The sequence below is a fragment of the Camponotus vicinus genome, unplaced genomic scaffold (assembly GCF_025532165.1).
Source record: "Camponotus vicinus isolate PSW18456_S1 unplaced genomic scaffold, iyCamVici1.0 SCAF_10, whole genome shotgun sequence".
NCBI classification, from domain to species: Eukaryota; Metazoa; Arthropoda; class Insecta; order Hymenoptera; family Formicidae; genus Camponotus; species Camponotus vicinus.
In genome coordinates, this window is record NW_028141946.1 from 4,485,633 (window position 1) to 4,508,180 (window position 22,548).

The following is a 22,548-nucleotide window of genomic DNA, read 5'->3' on the forward strand; positions in this document are numbered from 1 at the left end:
ACCCATTGACGACCATTCCGAGCAATCGATCGAGTTCTAACTAATTCGGGCCGAATCACTTGACGAAGCACGAAGCACGAGTGTACGTTGCAGAGCAACGTGTGCAAACTCGAACATCCCAGTTAATTGGCATCGGAAGTAGAGACTCGTGATAATAAATGAAATTGGGATTTTATATGAAAAAGTCCAAAAGTTCCGCGAAAACGCGACGACGCGAGAATATTACAACGCGAAAACGCGGTAACGAAGCGCTTGCCGTCCACGGCACGTTGACGGCACCGACGACGCGAAAGGGTACTTAGCTTCCCATTCAGGCACCTTAAGATTTATCATAAATTGAAAAATTTAAGATAAACCTCAAGGCACCATCCAAGTACTAAGCCCTCCCACCGCGACAAGGTGTACCCCATGGGAGGGTTATATTATATATAATTTTATATATAATATAATATATAATTTATTTTGTAATATACTATATAAATTTTAATTCGCAAATATAAACGATAAATAAAAATATAAAAGATAAGAGAAAAAAATCTATTATATAAAGTAATGTTCAAAATAATTGATTTTAAAACTAATTATTGCGCGGAATTAATTTTTACATTTTTACTTTTAAATAGATATATTTTAATGTTATAAATTGCGTAATTATAAAATAATTTATATTTCTTAAATATAAACTTTTAAAAATATGATAAATAAAAAATTTCTATTTTTTAATATATAAAGTATTTAATATAATAAATATATTAATATGAAATATTTTCTAAAATATAAGAAGTATCTGAAAATATTAATTAATGAACAATTTATAAATGTTTTAATTATTTTAAAATAAAATAGAATATTTTTTACAAGTATATGTATTATATATGTTACACAATTTAAAATCACTATTGAATCACAATCAAAGAAATAAAACAAAACTAGAAATATGTATATTTTGAATATATCGTTACGTCCGCGGCGGCGACTTCGAGATATCGAAGCGCGTTCAACACAATGGAGCACTCGCGGACCGCGTAAAATAAGACACTCTTAACGGAAATTAAGAACTTTAATTAGAAACACAGAATACACAAACAACAAATAATAACAGGGGATATCTCGCGATAACGATTCGTAATGTAAAACGCGTCCGAAAAGCTTGACAGCTATTCTTCGACTCAGCTGACCATCGTTGTTATACAACAATATATACTATTAATAAATAATTTATATATTGTTGCGTTCGCGGAACGATATATATCGAACGCGCGCGACACAATCGCCTCGATCGGCACACGCTGACGTCCGCGCAGTAAATAATAACGCGGTTTAAGGTATAAGAACTTTAATAAACCACGAGTAACATACAAGAATTCAGAATAATCGTAAAACGGATCACAGATAGACGCGCGTCCGCACAGCTTAACAGCTGGGCTCAGACTCTCTGACAGTCGTTGTTTATAACAACATCTTGACAACGCGCGCGGAAATGATCTTCTTCCGTCGACGTACTTCCCGCCGAAAGAATTCAACAAGTGGCGAATACATCCAGGAGGATGGGACGCGGGGACGTAACAATATAATAAATAATGAATGTGATAAATAATTAAAATTTTAATGACTTACATCATATCTTATTGATCCATCCATTTCCAAGACCTCCTTTTTTTCTTTTGTTTTCTTCATTTTTTCCTCGTGGCACTCCAATCCTCGTTGCACTTACACTTGTTCACAAAAAGTTCCTCGTTGTACTTGCAATTGTGTTTAGAGAAAGAATTTGATAATATATGGAACGTCTCACATCACTACTTCACTGCTCAAGAGCCACTGAGCGAATGATCGTAAGTCAGAAACATTACCGTGGTACTGTTTGTATCGCCAAGGTTGACTATGTAAAGGAAGAATTTGATAATACATGAAACGTCACTGCTTTATTGCTTAAGGTTACTGTGCGAATGATCGTAAATCAAAACCTTTACCGCGATACTGTTTATATCGCCAAGGTTGACTATGTAAAGAAAGAATTTGATAATATATGAAACGTCACTACTTCACTGCTCAAAGTTACTGTGCGAATGATCGTAAATCAAAACCTTTACCGCGATACTGTTTATATCGCCAAGATCGACTTATACTATGTTATTGTTATAATTCGTCGTTGAAATATTCTACGAGTGATTGCCGATTAAGAAAATTTAAAGTATTGGTCGAAATTTATTTAATTCTAATAAGTATCGTTAGGGAAATTATTATAATAAGCATCAATAATCGAAAGATCATAATAAAATTAATTTCTTTATCCCCTTTTATGTATCCCCTTTTTTAATTTTTATTCGCAGTAATTAATGATTGCGATTTGATAAAGATTTATCGTTTGCGATACATTTTCATGACGTTTACCATAAGTTAATTTATTTTTAATTATTAGTAATTATATCAAATTGTTTCGATATTAATCGTGTTTAGAAAAAAAATTCGACAATATGCGAAGCGTTTCGCACCACTACTTTATCGCTCGCGTGTCACCGTGCGAATGATAATAAAGCCGTAACATATTAACAATAGCGCGCTAATGTTTATATTGCCAAAGTCGAACACCGTGTTATCGATAATTCGTTGTCAAAATATTTTACGTACTATAACATATACTGTTATACATGAAAATATTAAATTGTAGAAGTTTTTCAATTTATAGATTAATTAATTATTTATTAAACAATTATTTATTAAACAATTAATTAACATACGAAGCATTTCCCATCGTTACTTTACTACTCGAATGTCATCGAACAAATGAAAGCAAAACCGTAACGTACAAACAATAGCACGCTATTGTTTACGTCATCAAAGTCGAACATAATGTTATTGATAATTCGTTGTCGAAATATTTTATATACTATAAAACAATTTATTGATTAAAATTGATTATTTATTAAACAATTTATCACGGAGCCTTTCGTTATGCTAATTATTTGCATCTATAATTCGATTGTTTTACTTCGTGTTCTCTCACAATCCAAATTATATTTACATTGTCAAGTAGAACGATAAAGTAACACGGATGAAATATAATTGTGACTCTAAATATTAAAATAATAATTATTGTCCGTAAAAATCGCAACGATTATTTAATATTTTGGATTCCTATATATATATTTTCGATTCTCGATTAAATTGTATATTGTTTAATTAACAAGGATTGAGAAAATTTAAAGCATTGTTCGAAATATATTTAATTTTAATATTGTTAAAGAAATATTGTAATTAACAGCAATGATCGAAAGATCATTACATAATTAATTCTCTTATCCCCTTTTATAATATATCCCCTGTTTCAATTTTTAATCGTGGTAATGAAGCATTACGATTCGATAAAGATTTATGGTTGCGATACAGTTTCATATTGTTAATTATTTTTTAATTAATTAATTTTTATTAATATTTAAAGCAAATTATGTTTCGATACTAATCGTAATCGTGTTTAGTAAGAAAATTACAATATTCGAAGCGTTTCTCACTACTTTATTATTCAAGAGTCACCGTGCGAATGATGACAAAGCGGTAATGTATAGCGCGCTACTGTTTATATTTTATATTGCCAAAGTCGAACGCCGTGTTATCGATAATTCGTTGCCGAAATATTTTATATATTATAAAATATACATTAACGTGGAATATTAAATTATGGAAGTATTTTAATTTATTGATTAAAATTGATTATTTATTAAACAATTTATCACGGAGCTAATTATTTGAATTTATTCGATTATTTTACCGCGCTTTTCCGAAGTCAAATTCTATAATATTTTGTTTTGCATTTTTAAAGACTGACTTATAGCAAACTAAATAAATCAATAAATAAATTATGTTGAAAAGAAAAAGAAGACACATAAATAAATAAATAAAAAGTAGCGCGGAAAGAGAGAACATACTAATATTTTTATATAATAAATTATTATTAATTAAATTATTTATATTTTTATTTATATTATTTATATTATCAGAGAGACATATATGTTATCCTCTGAGAACATTCGTGGACATTGGCTTTGTAGTTCATGTTCACGTTTTTAATGTCCACAGAGGGAGTATCGCTTCCAAGGATCACCTAAAAGCGGGCCATGACATCTCTCAGTCTTCTCTCTGTACGAAGTAGAATAACTGTATCTTATAAGTAGGATTTTTGAACGCACCCTACAAAATGCAATAACGAGCATGCGCGAATAAGTAAATTCTCACACGTGTGATCGATGTGATCCCTCTTTAATTGGTAAATAATACAATTTTTCATTTAATTTCTTTATCTAAAAAAGAAATAATATCGATAAGAGATTGATCGTGATATTTTTTGGTAAGTACATTTAATTTCGGAAATATATTTAGTTAATATAGCTATATAATTTATACTTTATAATTTACACCCTCTGTTAGGTTAGGATATATATTTTATGTAAACACATTAATATTTTTAACAGAATATACGAATTATTACAAGTATTATTAAGGAATTAAAAAATTAAAAATCATAAAATTTATCTTTTAGTTAACGTATCTATCCGAGATGCCTGTTTATCCTGAAAATATGCTCGAGGAAATGGAGGAACCAATGGAGGGTGTCGCAAACGAAGACGAAAGCAGCGAGAACAGCGATGATGAATCCATGCAAGACGTGGACGAAAATCAAAAGGAGACTGAATCGAAGGTGTACCTTCCAGGACAGGCTTTGGAAGAAGGAGAGGAACTTGCTGTCGATAAATCAGCATACAGATTATTGCATCACGCGCAATCCGGTGCACCGTGTCTCAGCTTTGACATAATACCAGATGATTTAGGTAACTGCAGGGAGACCTATCCTTTGACCATGTACATAGTTGCTGGGACACAAGCTGCCAAGACACACATCAATAATCTCCTTGTCATGAAAATGTCCAATTTACATGGCACTAGACAACACTCTGAAGATTCAGAAAGCGAATCAAGTGACTCGGAAGATGAGAATGACGAACATAAGCCAGTTATGAATGTTGCACCTATAAAACACCAGGGATGTGTTAACAGAGTGAGGTATTTCAGATAAAAAGTAATTTTTAGCAAAAATATATACTTAGACATTTTCATAATTTGTAACATATTTATAGATGTACAAAACTTGGTGAAACAATACTAGCTGCTAGTTGGAGCGAATTAGGGCGTGTAAATATTTGGAACTTGCAAGAACAGTTAAATGCAGTTGAAAATCCCAGCTTACTAACTGCATATCGCAACAAGTGTGACAAAACAAGTGGAGATATTAAGCCATTATATACATTCAAAGGCCATCTCTCTGAAGGATTCGGTCTCGATTGGTGCTGCACAGAACCGGGCACCTTAGCGTCTGGTGATTGCAAAGGTAACATTCACATATGGCGAATTGACAGTAGCGGTACATCTTGGCATGTAGACCAAAGACCATACAATTCGCATGCCCCGCATAGTGTGGAAGATTTACAATGGTCGCCAAATGAAAAAAATGTGCTAGCATCATGTTCAGTAGATAAAAGGTTTGATATTCCTCTTATAAAAAATATATTTCTGAAAGATATATTTTATATATCTTGCAAATTATTCTATAAAGATTGTTTTGTTTCTCATAACAGCATAAAAATTTGGGACACTCGAGCGAGTCCACAGAATGCATGCATGTTAACAGCGTCCGACACTCATACAGCAGATATCAATGTTATTTCGTGGAATCCGAAAGAGAGTCAGTTTATAATATCAGGTGGAGACGATGGGTTGCTTTGTGTATGGGATTTACGACAATTTGGAGCTAATGGCGCAAGTCCAGTTGCTACTTTCAAGCAACATACCGCTCCAGTTACCACTGTGGAGTGGCATCCAACAGAAACCACGGTGTTCGCTTCCGGCGGAGCCGACGATGTAATCGCTCAATGGGATTTGTCAGTGGAAGTAGATCGTACAGAGGAATCACAGAACAGTGAGTTGGCCAAGTTGCCGCCGCAACTGTTATTTATACATCAAGGTCAGTCAGATGTCAAAGAATTACATTGGCATTCACAATGTCCAGGAACTATGATATCAACTGCGCATTCAGGTTTTAATATATTCCGTACAATTAGCATATAATAATAAATATCTTTTTAGAATAAAAGATAAATATTTATATAAAAAATTCTGGCAATATATTATGTAAAATATATCTATAACAAATTTCCTTTTTTTTTCTTTTTAATTAATTTTGTTCTTAAAATAGATATATTTTATCTAATTTTTTAATTGTAATAATCAAAATTTTATATACAGATTTGAATAAAAGATGCAGAATTACTCGTTTGTATATTTAAATGTTGTTTTCGTAAAATATATTTATGAAGACATTACAGATTATTCATTTATTTATTAATAATAACGACAATAGATGCCTTATGGTAGGCCTACCATGGGGGCAATTCCATGGATTCTGCATTTGTGCCATTTGCATTATCAGCTTGTGCATCTCACTGGTGTTCAGAGCTGTGCCAATCATTACTGCACTGCGACACGCTCTAGACGCTAGCATTTGTCTAACACGACTAGGACGAAATATATGCTTCTCCTTAATTTCGTTACCCGCTTCTCTGATGAGAAATACTAATTCCTCTATATCCTCTTGACCAAATTGCCAATGACCACTAACAGGCATTCCTATTAATTCTATCTTCTTGCCAGGTTCAGCTAAACACGGTTATTACAGTAACATTTTATCAACATGACATTTCATTAATTTTTTCATAGAAGAAATCAAATTAGTTATAAATTCACATATACAAGAATTGAATACATATGTACCTTGCTCGTTGATATTGAAGGTAAATCCATTATCCTCAAACATTTTTTGATGCTCTATAAGTATTGTTTCACTTAATGCAGAGAAATTCAGTGGCTTTGGCACGATAAGCTTTTGGGTTTTTAGCTTTGTTTCATTACTGAGTTTCTCGAAACGAAATTTTTCGTCAGTAGCATGTTGATCGATAATAAATAAATCGTTCTCTAAACGAGTTATTATAAAACCGAGATTAAACTGACCTATTATCTCCATCTACAAAAAATTTTTTAATTTGAAACACAAATGTATAATGCTGTTTAATGTTTTTTTCTAAATATTAATATTATATAGTAAATTTATATATATATTACTTTGCCAAATGAATCTTTTGTCAGTTCTCTTTGCAATTCTTTTTCAGCTTCATCTTGATTAGCCTCCATTTGTATTCTATATTTTATTCTTTTTTCTACATTGATAGGTGCTCTAACAATGATTTTTTTTTCTTTTAATTTTTCTTTAATTATTGTAAAGCTTATTGTCATTTCTACATCTATAGGTTTTTTCATTGATTTAATATTAGTCTGAATATCATCATTTTTTGCTATGTGAGATATTGAAGGTGATATTTGCAATCTTTTTGCTGGCGGATGAGCATAATTAGATGAAATTGTCCTCTTTAAACCAAACTTTAATTCTGTTAAAGGCTTGGCTGTAAAATTTCCTTGCATTTTATCCCATTTCGTCGTTAAACTAAATTTTAATGTTGCTAATATGAGACGTTCTTGCGTGAAAAATATCGTCCTTTTATCAGGAGTAACATTAACGTCGGCGCATTGTCGATTTAATTTGATATTTAAAAAAACAAATGGATACTGCTTATTATTGTACTTATGATATACATTGTTCACCAGTTTGCTGACTTTCGTGAGATCGCACGGCCGACCGTTCACATAAAAAAATTGTCGATCGGGCGAAGAACGTCCGATCGCGTGATCACAAGTGCTCACATAACATTCCCAATCGAAATCTATTGTAACATCATTAGGCAAATTATATTCTTGCAATGTTGTTTCATCTGGAGATTGTAATTCAAGTTTAATTATTCCATCTAAAGACTTTTTTCCAAACACTGAATTTATATTATCCAGTACACTGTCTGTATTTCTTGTAGTTACTATAAGGTGAGGCGATTTGCTTGTTATCAAATTGGAACACACAATCTTAATGTTGGTGGAAACTAAACAATAACTGTACAAAACTTGAATTGCACGTGTATACTCCTTCTTCAGATTTTTCTGAAACTCCTTTGCTCTCACGGGTAGATTTTTGAATATATTCTTTATATGCACTGTGGTTCCCTTTTCTCTAGCACATGGTTCCTTTTTCGTAAGCACACCATTTTGATCAAATTCTAATTTGAAGCCATGCTTGCTAGTTGAATGCTTAGTGACAATACTCAATTCGGACAATGCACATAATGAACTCAATGCTTCGCCACGAAAACCAAATGTATTTACTTCAGTTAAGTCTGTGAATTCCCGCAGCTTTGATGTATGATGCTTCAAGCCTGAGAAAAGAAAAGGAAGGTAACGAGAAGAATTATTATTATTTTTCTCTATAAAGATTAATGTGTTCAATCAAGTAAAAGACAAGTTCTACAAAGTACTTTATAATTTTTGATAATATGAAAGATTCCAAGTAATTTTTTATTATTATTATTTTAATTTACAGACTTACCTAAACCTTCAAAGTCCTGTTCTAAAACACCACTACCGTTATCACTAACACTAATGCAGGTTTTACCATAGTCAATAAGTTTAACATCAATCACCGTGGCATTGCTGTCCAAGCTATTCTCCACTAACTCTTTGACAGCGATTGCGAGATCAAACACTACCTAATGAGATATTTATGATTTTTATTAACAAATCAATCTTTATGCTACAAACTTGTGTTTACAAACTTAACCTTACCTGACCGGAGCAAATGTGATGAATAGTTTCTTTATTTATAGCTTCTATTTTTTTCGACTTTTCCGTTGTTGCGACAGGTTCATCCATCATTTCGTACTTTTGTACTTTACATCACATTCAAATCAACGTTAATAATTCTAACAATTTTTAGTATTTTTAGTATTCTCATGCCATTGTTGGCACGTAATTATCGGCAAGCTTTATAACCTCTCTCGATTACACTGAATAAAATCCTATAAACCTAAATATATTTATATGCAATAATATATATATTTTTATATCAATGAAATTTTTTGAATTTCTTTGAATTTCAATTGATATTATAATTTTTTTAACCAAATTCTCGATAACAATAAATGATACATAAAGTCTCGCGCAACAGATACAGCTTAAATTCGCTTTTTGCCTTCAAGATCCAAACCTATTTTTTTTATAATAGTAATAGAGATATAATAGAGATATAATTTTTTTATAATAGTAATAGAGATATAATATTTATCTATATTAATTTATATATGAGAAAAATAATTGTGGAAAATTTAGATAAAAAAATTTCATTTATAACAAAAAAATGTATAGATATGATTTATATCAAAATATATATAATACATATTTATTATATATTTATTGATACCTATATAACTTTTTTTAACATTCGTTAATATATATAGATATATAGATATATGTACTGTAATTTTACTAAAAACAAATATTTTACAAGTCGGATCTAATTCCAAATCCAGGACCTGGTGGTGGAGATGTTAATGATGTAAGTCCACCTGCAGGATCAGCCGCAAATCTCGGAGAATTCTGTGGTCCTGGTGGAGGTCTTTCGCCTTTTTTAAAAGCATTTATTACAGCTGTTGCAGTCTCTGGAGTCAAATCCTCCTATTAAAAAAACGGAAACGGATACAGTCTTTCATTACTGTTAAATTTATCGTGTTTATATCTAAGAAGATAATTATACATACATAATAATCATCGTTTACTTGAAACATTGGAGCATTCGCGCAAGCACCGAGACACTCCACTTCCGAAATCGTGAACAGTTTGTCCGCGGAGGTGCCGCCGATTTCACAATTCGTAGCCGCTGTAACGGCCTTGACTATCGCATCAGAGTCTCTCAACCAACATGGTGTACAGGTACAGATCTGTACATGATACTTGCCCATGGGCCTGCGATTAAACATTGTGTAGAATGTGGCTACCTCATATACTCTCATACGCGGCACTTCCAATATCTCTGCGACTTTGTGCATGGCGGAAATAGGTAGCCAGCCATGTTGCCGCTGCGCTAGGTCCAATAGAGGAATCATGGCACCACGTTTGTGACCCTCAGGATATATCGCGAGAAGAGCTTTGATCCGCTTCTTATTTGCCTCATCGAATTCGAATGGTATATTAGGATTGTCATGTTCACTATCTCTATGCTAAAATTAGAATACAATGTAATGTTTTCTCTGATTGAAATTTATTATTATGTGTATTATTTATTATTACTACATACAATAAACAGCTGATCTGATGTGCGATTCACTGTTGTCTGCACTCCCCTAATATTTCTTGGAGCCTGTTAAAAATGAAATTATTCTTAAATACGAATCATGTAATTGAGCAAAGGAACAAGTAATAGTTGTCAAATAAATAAAGAAAAAGAAATTAAGAAAGTTTTATCAGATTTCAAATATTTTTAGGCCTTTATTTATTCTCATAACAAAATTAATATAAAAAAGGGATAAAAATATTTAAAAAAATATTTTAAATAAGCGACCATATGTATACTTTATCAGATAAAATATAGAAACTGTTACTTTTCATATATGTATAAAAATATTAGATATAATTCTAAAGTTTTTATGACAAAAAGCGAATTGTCTAATTTTACAGAATTGATTTACACAAATTAATAAAAATCAAACATTATGTAAGATATTTGAGGTTATAACAAAAATAAATTGATGAATAAAAAAAATAATGAAGTTTTCTCAAATAATCACTTACGAGGAGCCCGCAAGCTCGACGTAGAGATGTCAACATGTCAATACAGCTGTCAATGACAGGTGATACAAGAAAATTCTTGTTCACAATACGACTTATCGTATTAAATGTCAATGTCACTCGTTATTTTCTGCTACATTCATGAGAAAGCAAATGCAGAGAGAAGGTAGCCAATTACGTGACTTACGAGATGGACGCCATGTTACTGTAGAAATTCATGTGGATAGGTCAAGTGAACACAAATCAAAATAAATTTAAATCATATATATGTATAATCGCGAGAAAAATATAAATTAATTTTATATATGTGTTAAAAGAATGCAGTTTCTCTAATATATTTATATGTATATACATATATATATATTTGAAAAAAAATTTATCATATTTATAAATAAAAATAAACAAGAGTGCAGTGAGTGCAAGTATGAAAGAGACAATGCATAATTCGAGTAATATCGTGAATAATGAACATATCCATGGAAATGTAGAGGTAATTTTTTCCTTTTATTTTTAATTCATCTTTTTAATTTTTTACGATATTTTTTATTATTTGTTTGAGAATCTTCTGTACGGCAAGTGTTTCTTACGAGAGCAATTCCAATTTTCGTCAATTTTTATTGTGCTTACAGGTTATATTATATTAATTTTCGCTATAAATTTATATATTGGTCTATATATACAAATATATACATATATGTCACTTTATCTTTATTTTCTCGACATTTAAATTATTGTAGTAGTAGATAAGTATATTTATGCATAAATATGTGCTTTTTTAAATATAAATATTTTTTCTACAAACATTTGTGAAGTAATTTTTCATAAGTTCTCAAATATAATCAAAAGATTATTTAAAAAATTGATCGAATAAAATTTCCTTAGAAATATTTAAATTTTATTATACTCTTAAACAAAATATTATCATGTTATGTAATTGCAGCAAGCTATTGTTCCTGAGGAGTCACCAGCAAAGCAGAAATTAAGAAGTTGGCTAAACCGACATTTGCGAATTGAAATGACTGATGGAAGAGTCTTAAGAGGAGCGTTCTTGTGTACCGATCGCGATGCTAATGTTATACTTGGCTCGTGCACTGAATATCTATCTACAGAACATACAGAAGCAAGAGTTTTAGGCTTGGTAATGGTACCTGGTCGACACATTGTTTCAATACATCTAGATGTTTAAAGCAGCATTATTCTTACAAGTCTGTAAATATATGAAATGCTATATGTATGCTTATTTATTATGTACTGTCACAGATGTTATATGAATATCGGTTAGGTTTACTTTTTTAAAAATTTAGTTTTGTAATAAATAAGCTAGCAGAAATTTAAAAATATAAATGCTGCTGTTATTTATTAATTACTGTTAATTACTAATCCAGCAAATATAACACACATTTGTATTACTCGATTAATTTCATTTAAAAAATACAAAAAAAATTTCTAATGCAAAAAAATTCTCTTTATTATAATTTTTCAATATATAATTGGATTAAATAAAATAGCAAGGCATATTTTAGTTATTTTTGAAGGTATCAAATCTTGAACAGGGAATGCCTAAGGATAAGTAACCTTTATACCAAATATCTTTAATTCAATAACTGCATCTTTATCTAAAAAATAGATAACAAGAATTGAGGTAATCGAATATGATCAATATTAACTATGTACAGTATACATATTAATAAATATGAGAGAAAAAATGTATTATTAATACAAACAATTTGCTAGACACAAATTTTTATTTTTTATAAAGTCAAACAAAATATATTCCAGAAATTGAAAACCATTCCCTAGAAAAATGCATTATTGTTTTTCAGTTGTTTCCTTACTGCTTTTGATACACTGTTCCTGTATATGGCAGTATGCACTTTCCAACCGTTTATTGCTGTCAGCTTCTATTTTCACTTTATGCATTGCATCATCTATTCTTTGTAAAAGTGTGTTGTTCAAATTTTCCATCTCGTACAAAAAACATAGTTGTGAGGCAGCTATTGCCATTTTGTACACATCTTCCATAGAATCAGATAATTTCTATTTAAAAAGAATATTCACATTATATATAATTATTTATAATGCTTAGCAATATATTTTTAATATGTTTGTTTTGTGTATGTGTCCTACACACATTTATATGCTGATACAAAATTAAAATATATATATAATAAAAGAATAAATTTTGTTTAAATAATAATTGCTTTAGAAGTCTTGTTTCGATATTGATGTATATTCTAGAAGTTATTGACTATATAAAATATGTCAAGATTAAGTTAATTGAAAACTCTTAAAATATATAATCATCAGAAAGCTTTTGCTATATGGAAAATATTTAATATATTAAAAATACTTTTGTTAAGCAAAAATCACTATTTTAAGTAATAGTATGTTACCATAAGTTTCTCCTTCTTATTTTGTATTTCATTTCGTAATTCTACAATCGAATCCCAATGCTTATCATTTACATTGTATATTAAAGTTTCTTCAAGAAGTGTAATGAGCTTGTTCAATAATGTTCTATAAAAAAATAAAACGAATTTGTCCAATAATGTTTTACTACAGTGTCATGATAAATGTCATATCACATAAATGTCTCATTTTCATAGATCTTTTATTTTTTTATTTACCTATACTCAGTACTCAGTTCTGTTATTGCCATATATGTAACAGTTAATGTCTGTGTTGTACTATTGACAGTATCCAATATAGATTGTTTTATCATATACTCATAAGTTAGTTTTTTCATATCCAGTGGTTCAAATTGTAACTTCTTATTTGTAGGTTTATCAGGTTTATCAGAAGTACAATAGGCAAATAACATACTTGATGTATACTGTGTATCAAAACAAAAAATTTATTAATGTTTTCAATGCAACCAAATAAACGTTAAGGAAATTAAAATTATAAGAAATATTCTCACCATAGCAGGTCTAATATTTTTTAATAATTTTCCGAGAGTTTGACGCATTGACATATTTGTTAATAATATATAATTAACTTTACATGAATAGTCGGAGCCACTGTCTCCTTAATACTGGGACCAAGTAACTGACAACCTTTTTTTCCTTGATTATCTCTTTTAGTTTTCATTTCAACAGTTCAACCTTCTGGTTCAACACACATATATATATATATATACATGTATAATGAAAATGGCATTGCGCGCGTAAAAAAAAAGCAAGTGAGTGACAGAAGATTCCATAACCTCACTCTTGTCAAAATCAGAAAAGTAATGGATAATAATGGCAGAGAAGCGCAACGATAAACAGCTGATTAAGAACAGAAAAATTGAAAGAATACAGAGATTTAATTGTTAACGCTTAATCTTTTCTTTTTCTTTTAAATACTAAGCGTACATTTTAAATGTAGAAAATGTGAATAATAAATTTCACTTTAAAAATTTTAGATTATAAATAAAATTAAAAATGAAATATTTGTTAAAGAAAATCTTTAAAAAGTTGTAATCAAAATTTGTATCTTTACTAAAAATATATCACATATCATACAAGATAACTATATATAATACTATACATATATATATTTAGAATAAGAGGATATGTATATATGTATACACATACATATATACATATAGAAAACAGTGTATTTTGTTTTGACAGGGCATTTTTTACATTACATATAATAATGTTATATTTTTTATTTTTTTATCCAAATTAATAAAAGTTACAATAACATTAGAAAGTACAATTGTCTTTATTGGAATGATAAGAATTTGCTGAATCAGAATGCCTATTTAGCAATAGAATAATGATATCCATAATTTTTATTATTAGAGAGTTTTTCTAGATATTGAGAAAAAGAGCCGAAAAAACAATTTTATGATTCCTAGATAAGTTTTTGTCTGTATATATTGTAATGTGTACATTTATATACTTATAAAAAAAATATAATTTTTTAAATATATATGTATAAAAAATATTTTAAACATTCATATATATATATATATATATACACATAAGAATGTCTAAAATAATTTTCTTATACAATATGTCCATAAATAACGAAAAAGAGAAAGGAGACTTATGCGCGTGAATTTTCACTTATGAAAAAATAATACAATTTAATATGGAATACATATAAAGAGTAAGAGAGATAAGTTTCTCTGAAAATTACTTGTATGAAAACATATATAAAATTATATATACTACAAGAAAAAATTATTAGGAAATATATGCAAGTTTTTTTATCCGCTTCTTTTACAAACAAATATGTAGTATATCTTATATCATGTAACTCTATATGTGATATAATATATAAAAGATATACTTGCAGCAAGAGATATTTCATATGCAAGTTCAAAAATTTATGTTAAGAATTGTAGAGATTTGAGGTAAAATTTTCACAGAACTGGTCTATTTTCTTTTATACCTAATAAATTAATAAATTCTAACAAATTTTGTATCAATAAATTAAATATTTGAATCTGCGTTATTGCTTGGCACTTGTATAACATAATTATCGCGAACAGTCTCTGATAAAATTAATATTTTTCAATAAACTTTAATGAATGAAACTGTGAATATTCTGATATAAATACATATTATTAAATGGGAGGAAACAACTTGTATTCACATTTTCACAGAATAATTTATCCAACCATAGCAATGCATAAGAATTTCCACTTTGATTTTAAATGCATTGGATGAAGGTAATCTACAGAAATTGCCTAAATCGACAGATATTGTCGATCAATAACAAATAGAATCACACACTCTTTTTAAATAAATTATTTTTTATAGTTCTTCTTGACGCTTTTTTTCTGGAATTCGCTCATCACTTAATCGAGATTCCTCGCTTTCCGATAAAACTAATGGATCCTGTGTAGCATCCATCGTTTCCAGCATTGGTTCTTGTTGTTCTTCCACTACTTCATTATCTGATGCAGTTTGTTCTTCGGTAAATTTATCATTTTCAGTATCCGGCATAGATTCTTCATTTTCTTCTGTTTTATCAGTCGTTTGATTCGCCGCATTTTCCTGTTTCGGTCTCCAAATCTTCACTTTATTTAGAAGATATTTAATTTCTCTGTCAAGTAACTCCATTTTACTTAGGATATGACGAATTTTATATTTTACTGGTTCATTTAATGATGTTTCCGCAAAATGTTTTAAAATTTTTTCGTAATAATCCTAAAAAAAAAATATCGCTTTGTGTGTATGTATATATATATATATATATATATATATATATATATATATATATATATATATATATCTTATACTAGTATTATAAAAATCGTTATATTAAATATAATAATATAATGCATTATCAACTTAAAATAAAAATATCACCAAAGTTATATAGTTACCTGCGTCTCGTTAATTACTTTTTCTAACGTCTCAACTTCAACAGGTGTAATAATCTCAGTTGTTGAACTCAAGTTACGCATATTCTCTAAGAACGTTTTACTGTTGTTGAGTAATGTAACCATTCCTTTCAAAACTTCCGGACGGTCTCGGTGTTCAGAAACTCTCTCATAGACATCGTTGGTTAGTTTTTGCAATTTTATTAACTTCTCCTCGTATACTTCCGCAGTTGCGGTAAATCCATCTTCATATAACCATTCGGAGATCTCGGCACAGGCTTCGCGGATTTGTTCGGCCTCCTCATTAGTAGCTGCAACCGAATACTCTTCGGAATCGAGCTTCTGTTGCGCATCGATTACATATGACTCGAGATTGTTTAACGCAGTTTCTCGACGCGTTTTTTCAGAATCATGCACGTTCAAACGATGTATTCTAAAGAAAAGCAACATTATTTTTAATCAAACTAATATAAATATTGTTTAATAAATATAATTATGCCAAATATTAAATTACTTTAAATTACTTTCCAATGAAATAATAAAAATTAATTATGTAAACACATATATCAAAATATATAATATATATATGTGTGTGTGTAAATATATATATTATATGTGTGTGTGTGTGTGTGTGTGTGTGTGTGTGTGTGTGTGTGTGTATTAGATATATTTTTGTTCTCACTTTTCTCGAGATTCCGTGAGTTTTTTGCCGGATAAGATTTGTGATCCTAGTTTGATCTCGTTTGAATTGATAGGTTCTTTGATTTGAATAATGGTAGACTTTTTTTCTTGATCTGCCTTCTCAGTCTTATTTGAAGCTTTATTTTCATCTACTTTCGTGTCATTTTTCTTCTTTTCTTTTTCTTCTGACTCTTTTGGCTCGGAAGATTCTGGTTCTTCATGTACCGGTTTTATATCCTCTTTCGGTGTCTCTTCCGTTTTTTCCGATGGTTCTTGGTCATGAGAACCACCTAAAATTTTTATAATGTATTTTTTTCTATATTTTGAAGATATATAATTAATGATTAAAACTTTTTGTGTTGCTGATATATAAATGCAAATCTTTAAAAAGTTTAATCTTAAATAACATTTAATAATATGATGCACACAATTTATAAGTAAAAAATGTATATAAAATACGAAATCTGTTCTATTAAAATTTATACATAAACTTTTGAGAAATTATATTGTTACAAGCACATATATAATGCATTTAATTATCAGCACAACAATATAACCTGAACTTATTTAACAATATTATTATCTGTGCTTTTCATGTGTATGTGTCTTTTTTATACAAATCTCTTGTCACCATAATTGCAAAAAATGATATCAAAATGAAAAGTGAGATAATATTTTTGTTATTCCATTGCTTGGAATCTTGTTTTCAATACACATATAAATAATACAATAATTTTTTTTGAAAAATAATAGTTCTTTAATATACATAAAGTATAAAAAAGAACTATAATCATAAATATATTAAAATTGAGATCCATACATGCAACAAAAATTAATAGCATCATTTTTTGCATTGCCTTCAGCACAAACCTGCAAAAAATTTACTAATAGTTGAGCCAAGTATTGAGAAAGTACCCTCTTCTTTGTCAACAGTGCTTGATTTTTCTGACACTAATTCCACATTTAGTAAATTCAATATCCCGCTCTCGTCCATATTAAAAAGCGCTTTGATTTTTTTACTCTCGGCACCTTCCTTAGCATGTTTTTCTAAAGCTTCAGATACACCACTCAATAATATAGTGGATATTTTTAGATCTCCAATAGACCTGTAAGAAAATTTAAATACTGTAGTTTTAAACATAATATTTCTCAGTACTTGAAATATAATTTATTTCCAATATTAAAAATAAATTTGAAATCTACAAATACTTACATTACTTCTGTGGGAGGCAAATAATCTAATTCAGAATAACTCACATCAAAATCAAAATCTTGTGTATATTTATTAAATGTAATAATCTTCTTTTGTGGAAAAGGATTCATTTTGCCAAATAGTGTCCTTTTCATCTGTATACAAAAATAAATTTTGAAAAAATATATAGCTATATATATATATATATATATATATATATATATATATATATATACACACACACATAATTATTCAAATGTAGAAATTTAAAAAATCAGCTTATACCTGTCTAACTTTGTTATTGCCAATATCTCTATTAAGCATAATTTGAATTGGGAACAATATAGCATCTTTTGTAATAAATTTCTTGACTTTAAAACCCTGACTGAGGTCAGCTGCTTTATATGCAGCTCCCAAAGCAGCTGCTTCATCTGTATTTATATTTTTTGACAATTCTGTCTTTACATATTGAGACAATGTCTCTTGTACTTTTGGCATACGAGTACCTGCTCCTACCAGTACAACATGTGATATAACATCCATTGTCAAAGCTGAAACAATTTTATATTTAGTGTTTACAAAAATATTTGACAAGAGAATTACAATTATGTGTTCTACTTATCAAAGAGTATTTACCTGAAGTTTCTAAAGCAATTTTCACAGGATTTGTTATACGTTCAAATAAATCTGCAGATATTTCTTCCAGTTTTTCTCTTGTAACTTGCATTCTGAAGTCAATATCATCTATTAAACCTTCTATCTGGGCAAAATGATCTGCATTGGCGCTGAGTACAGTTTTGACACGTCCAGCTTCTTTGAAGAGTTTTGCCATTGCTCTCGGGCTTGTAAATACTGATTTTGATGTTTTTTTTAACGCATCAAATTCTTTTGCTAAATAATTTTGCAATCTAATTTGCACTTCTAATCCACCAAGTGTACGATCATATCCCACACCCAACACATTAACATAAGGATTTGTCTCTACAAAACCTCTCTCCTTTGTCTTCATGTTTTGATAACTGACAACTGTCGCGGTTGTACTACTAGCTCCCATGTCGTAAAACAAAATGTAATGCGCAGAATCATTTATTTCAGTTCTGCCAAATACACCGTAATTCAAAGCAACTGCTGTATAGTCGTTTATGAGCTGTAATACTTTTAATCCAGCAAGTTCTGCTGCTTGAATCAAGGCTCTCCTCTCGGCTTGATTAAAGAATCCTGGCACAGTAATAACCGCTTCGTTTATTTTTTGTTGGGCCGAGGTTTCCGCCATCTCTTTACCCTTGTGCAGTATTTGTGCAAGTAACTCTTCTGGAGTATATGTTGTATTTTCATTTAATCTAAATGCTACGGTTTTCCTTTCATCATCAGCAATGATATTGTAATAAGGAAATCTCTTCTGATAAAGTTGTACTATTGGATTGTCTATAGGCTTTCCTAAAAGATCTAGAATGTAGGAAAAAGTATTCTGGGGAAATCTCACTCCAACCACTTGGGCATCCTCGCCAAAAGATCTTTCTCCATCTCTAAATGCAATCACAGCTGGTGTTTTCCTCTTTGATTCCTTATTTAAAGCTATTTCCATAGGAACACCAGGCTATGAAATAAAGTAAAATAAGCAAGGTATTATCAAGGTACATAATCAATCTTTCATATGAAAATATATCAAACATGTTTGATTAATAGGTTTTTAATACAGAATCATCGATCTGAAAGTTACAGAATCACTATATAAATATGATTATTTGTATTACATACCGAAACAATAGCGACCTTCATCCATTCACTACCAAGGTCGATGCTCATAACAGCAATTTCTTCGCTAATACCGATGAAAGTAGCGAGGATGAGTAAAGCTAACGACGCCATGGACACATTTCTTTGTGAAAATCCCATCTGAAAATGAAAAAAAAATTCAAAATATATCTTCTTGGGATGAGAAATATCGTAAAAATTAAGAAACAAATCTAATGTATACGTGTTCGTGTTGAATTAATACACAGTATAAAGACAGTATTAAGACAGTGTCGAGCTGTCAATTTGGGTTATGAATACCGGCGCCGTAAAATATGTCAATTGCAAAATAGTACAAATTAATGACGCTCGTTTACCTTATATTCACGCTTTCGATGACACGTTACTCGAGGACAATTCTCAGCTGTATACCATTTAGAACACACATACGTGTACCATAATTTTTTTCTAAATCAACAAAAGTCCAAAAGCTTAATTGTTCCTCGGCCGCTCTCCGTGAAATTTCGTAGACGCACCATGTGTCGGTGTGGCACATTGCGATTGGCAAGAGAGCGCTTGGCTCCCATTGGTTCGCGTTGACCAATCAGAGGCAATTCTCCCGCGACTGCGCTTTTAGGGCGCATTCACATCTTGGCCAAAGAAGAAATCGTGACTACCAGCGCGAGTTCTGATTGGCTTTCTGCTTTACTGCCAAGGTGTGAATGCGCCCTGAAGCTTATCCATGAATATGCATAAAACCCGTATCAGACTACACTTTAAAAATTGAATATATAAGAAATAAGAATATTATAATTCTTTTTGTTTTGATTAATCAAATTCTAATCTTTAATATTCAAACAATATAAATTTTAATATTAAATTTTCGATTTTTAATACATAGTCTGATGTGATCTTAACTTCATTATACACACATACAGTTAAGAATATAAATAATAAATATAATTGATATTGAGGGATAGATCTTAAGATTTATCCAAATTGGTAAATTAATAATAAATAAATATATCAATAGATCAGTTGAGAAAGATTTCATTATTTAGTTCTTTGATTAAAAAATAACGAGCTAATCTTTAATAATTATATTTTAAAACATGTTTCATTTATTTAATTTCGATATCAGATATTTATAATTTGTAAAAATTTCAAATACAAGATATACATTCATGACAAAATGAGAGTACAAAAATGAATATAAAAATTAAAAAGTTTCTGATATGATTGCAAAGTTATTAGCAGAATATAACTATAATTCTATCACATAAAAGTTCCTATAATCTAATCTTACTGTTTTAGATTATTATAAATCTCACACATACATGTAATATGTAATCACTCAATTCCAATCAATATAAATAAAAATTATTACATAATATTTATAGCAATAGTATAATGCCGCTGTAGTTGAATTGGATTTCATGTTTGAAGCAATATAGGGTATTAATTTCATTTTTTCAATCAAGTTTTGCATGGTGTGCTTAATTTAACCTTATAGTAATAAAAATATTTTCAACAGTACATCTCTATTAACCCCATTGATCCTCAGATCGACCAAATTTATATGTGAGTGAGCCCAAGAAAATAAACACATTTTGCAGAAATAATCCCACACCTGGCCAATGATGTGGTGCACCTATATATAATAATATATATCTCTTTTATGACTATTTTACATATATACAATTATTCTACATGTATAAAACTTTTAGAGAAAATACCTGCAGCTACAAAATTAGCGAATAAAATCCAACAGGCTGCTATTACTGCTGCAAATCCCATAACAAATCCGATAAATAGCCAACTCCTTGCACCTCTTGCTCCTAAACAACCACCATTGTAAGCTTCTCCTCTTATTTGCGCATTTGTCACTGAGTTGACCCTATATAAGAATATTAATTTATTTCTCCAATAGTATCATATTACAATTTAAAAGACCTTATTAACAATATTATTAATCTATTACTTACATAAAAAGTGATATAGTACCAAACACTCCACATACGTGATACGCATTTGCCATTTCATCTGGATATTTTGCATGCGCGTCTATTATAAACCACCATCCTACAAAAAACTAAAACAACACCTCAGTGAAATTTATATATTATGAAAAGAAATAAAAAAACACACAGCATCTTTATATATACTAAATAAGTATTTATGATGAAGTAAACATTTAAATCTGACAGAAATAACTAATATTCTTATTGAGATATTATGATTCATTTATAAGATATATATTTATAAAATTTGTAGATGTATATATATATATATATACTATATAAACTTTAATATAGATTTACCAGTGTCCCTGCAAGCATAGAAACAAGCGCGTTTCTTTTTTCGCCGCCCTCGAACCAAACGCAGGACGGAACTTGCATGCTTTCGAAACAGGATGTCATTTTCTCGCTGTTTTTATTTACGGAAATGCAAGGATATTGAATTTCGCGATGAGACAGCTAACCTTAAATACAATGACAGATATCACAGATATCAACATATATGTAACACTGTGAATATAATATCAAGAAGGGCGAAGTTCCGATACAGACAGTAGCGCTAGTGACGTAAATGGCGATTAGTATAAATTAATCATTTCCACATGGATCCAATCAATAAAAATATAGACGAAAGAATATTTTTTATTTTGTTTGCACCAAACCTTTTCACATTAGATTCTTTTCTTTTTTTCTATCCAATGCCCAAATATATATTCATTTCGTTTTAAGCGCAAAAATTTAGGAATTGCAAGCAAAATGAACGAACTTTAAGTATCAGACGAATGTATTGAAAATTCAGAATATGGCCCATATACTGAATCCTTTTTTATCGA

The 22,548-nt window shown here is 29.8% G+C and overlaps 7 protein-coding genes across 11 annotated transcripts; 2 read left to right on the forward strand and 5 right to left on the reverse strand.

Annotated features, from left to right (window-relative positions):
• Positions 1 to 4,182: 4,182 nt before the first annotated feature.
• L(2)09851 (WD repeat-containing protein 1 l(2)09851) lies at positions 4,183 to 10,199 on the forward strand. The gene is made up of 4 exons (XM_083079466.1): positions 4,183 to 4,342; positions 4,535 to 5,055; positions 5,130 to 5,531; positions 5,628 to 10,199. The coding sequence occupies exons 2-4, from the start codon at positions 4,553 to 4,555 to the stop codon at positions 6,115 to 6,117; spliced, it is 1,395 nt and encodes a 464-aa protein (XP_082935592.1). The 5' UTR covers positions 4,183 to 4,342; positions 4,535 to 4,552; the 3' UTR covers positions 6,118 to 10,199.
• Positions 6,288 to 9,320, reverse strand: Pms2 (mismatch repair endonuclease PMS2). Its single transcript, XM_083079465.1, has 5 exons — positions 8,770 to 9,320; positions 8,534 to 8,693; positions 7,168 to 8,363; positions 6,820 to 7,069; positions 6,288 to 6,705 (listed from the first exon to the last, which is right to left on the reverse strand). Exons 1-5 carry the CDS (start codon positions 8,857 to 8,859, stop codon positions 6,380 to 6,382), a joined length of 2,022 nt encoding a protein of 673 aa, XP_082935591.1. The 5' UTR covers positions 8,860 to 9,320; the 3' UTR covers positions 6,288 to 6,379.
• Nd-24 (NADH dehydrogenase ubiquinone) lies at positions 9,376 to 10,976 on the reverse strand. Its single transcript, XM_083079467.1, has 4 exons — positions 10,771 to 10,976; positions 10,277 to 10,339; positions 9,741 to 10,199; positions 9,376 to 9,657 (listed from the first exon to the last, which is right to left on the reverse strand). The coding sequence occupies exons 1-4, from the start codon at positions 10,804 to 10,806 to the stop codon at positions 9,484 to 9,486; spliced, it is 732 nt and encodes a 243-aa protein (XP_082935593.1). The 5' UTR covers positions 10,807 to 10,976; the 3' UTR covers positions 9,376 to 9,483.
• Positions 10,762 to 14,147, forward strand: Sbat (LSMD1 domain-containing protein Sbat). Of its 3 annotated transcripts, none has more exons than XM_083079471.1 (3): positions 10,762 to 11,257; positions 11,708 to 11,972; positions 13,851 to 14,147. In XM_083079471.1, exons 1-2 carry the CDS (start codon positions 11,192 to 11,194, stop codon positions 11,951 to 11,953), a joined length of 312 nt encoding a protein of 103 aa, XP_082935597.1. In that variant the 5' UTR covers positions 10,762 to 11,191; the 3' UTR covers positions 11,954 to 11,972; positions 13,851 to 14,147. The 3 variants fall into 3 exon arrangements, with proteins under 3 accessions (XP_082935597.1, XP_082935598.1, XP_082935596.1); XM_083079472.1 differs by lacking the exon at positions 13,851 to 14,147 and adding an exon at positions 12,591 to 12,995; XM_083079470.1 differs by lacking the exon at positions 13,851 to 14,147 and having other exon boundaries at positions 10,764 to 11,257; positions 11,708 to 12,493.
• Positions 12,226 to 14,082, reverse strand: LOC145960208 (uncharacterized). Of its 2 annotated transcripts, XM_083079468.1 has the most exons (5): positions 13,688 to 14,082; positions 13,395 to 13,600; positions 13,161 to 13,284; positions 12,603 to 12,804; positions 12,226 to 12,383 (listed from the first exon to the last, which is right to left on the reverse strand). In XM_083079468.1, the coding sequence occupies exons 1-5, from the start codon at positions 13,739 to 13,741 to the stop codon at positions 12,328 to 12,330; spliced, it is 642 nt and encodes a 213-aa protein (XP_082935594.1). In that variant the 5' UTR covers positions 13,742 to 14,082; the 3' UTR covers positions 12,226 to 12,327. The 2 variants fall into 2 exon arrangements, with proteins under 2 accessions (XP_082935594.1, XP_082935595.1); XM_083079469.1 differs by lacking the exon at positions 12,226 to 12,383 and having other exon boundaries at positions 12,494 to 12,804; positions 13,688 to 14,078.
• Positions 14,148 to 15,305: 1,158 nt separating the features above from the next.
• Grp170 (hypoxia up-regulated Grp170 co-chaperone protein) lies at positions 15,306 to 20,242 on the reverse strand. 2 transcript variants are annotated; one of them, XM_083079829.1, is made up of 9 exons: positions 20,075 to 20,242; positions 19,722 to 19,859; positions 18,600 to 19,560; positions 18,249 to 18,514; positions 17,985 to 18,118; positions 17,687 to 17,877; positions 16,773 to 17,061; positions 16,094 to 16,523; positions 15,306 to 15,914 (listed from the first exon to the last, which is right to left on the reverse strand). In XM_083079829.1, exons 2-9 carry the CDS (start codon positions 19,857 to 19,859, stop codon positions 15,519 to 15,521), a joined length of 2,805 nt encoding a protein of 934 aa, XP_082935955.1. In that variant the 5' UTR covers positions 20,075 to 20,242; the 3' UTR covers positions 15,306 to 15,518. The 2 variants fall into 2 exon arrangements, with proteins under 2 accessions (XP_082935955.1, XP_082935954.1); XM_083079828.1 differs by having other exon boundaries at positions 17,642 to 17,877.
• Positions 20,243 to 20,795: 553 nt separating this feature from the next.
• LOC145960036 (transmembrane protein 50A) lies at positions 20,796 to 22,517 on the reverse strand. The gene is made up of 5 exons (XM_083079302.1): positions 22,378 to 22,517; positions 22,019 to 22,179; positions 21,683 to 21,789; positions 21,434 to 21,594; positions 20,796 to 21,348 (listed from the first exon to the last, which is right to left on the reverse strand). The coding sequence occupies exons 2-5, from the start codon at positions 22,115 to 22,117 to the stop codon at positions 21,242 to 21,244; spliced, it is 474 nt and encodes a 157-aa protein (XP_082935428.1). The 5' UTR covers positions 22,118 to 22,179; positions 22,378 to 22,517; the 3' UTR covers positions 20,796 to 21,241.
• Positions 22,518 to 22,548: the final 31 nt, after the last annotated feature.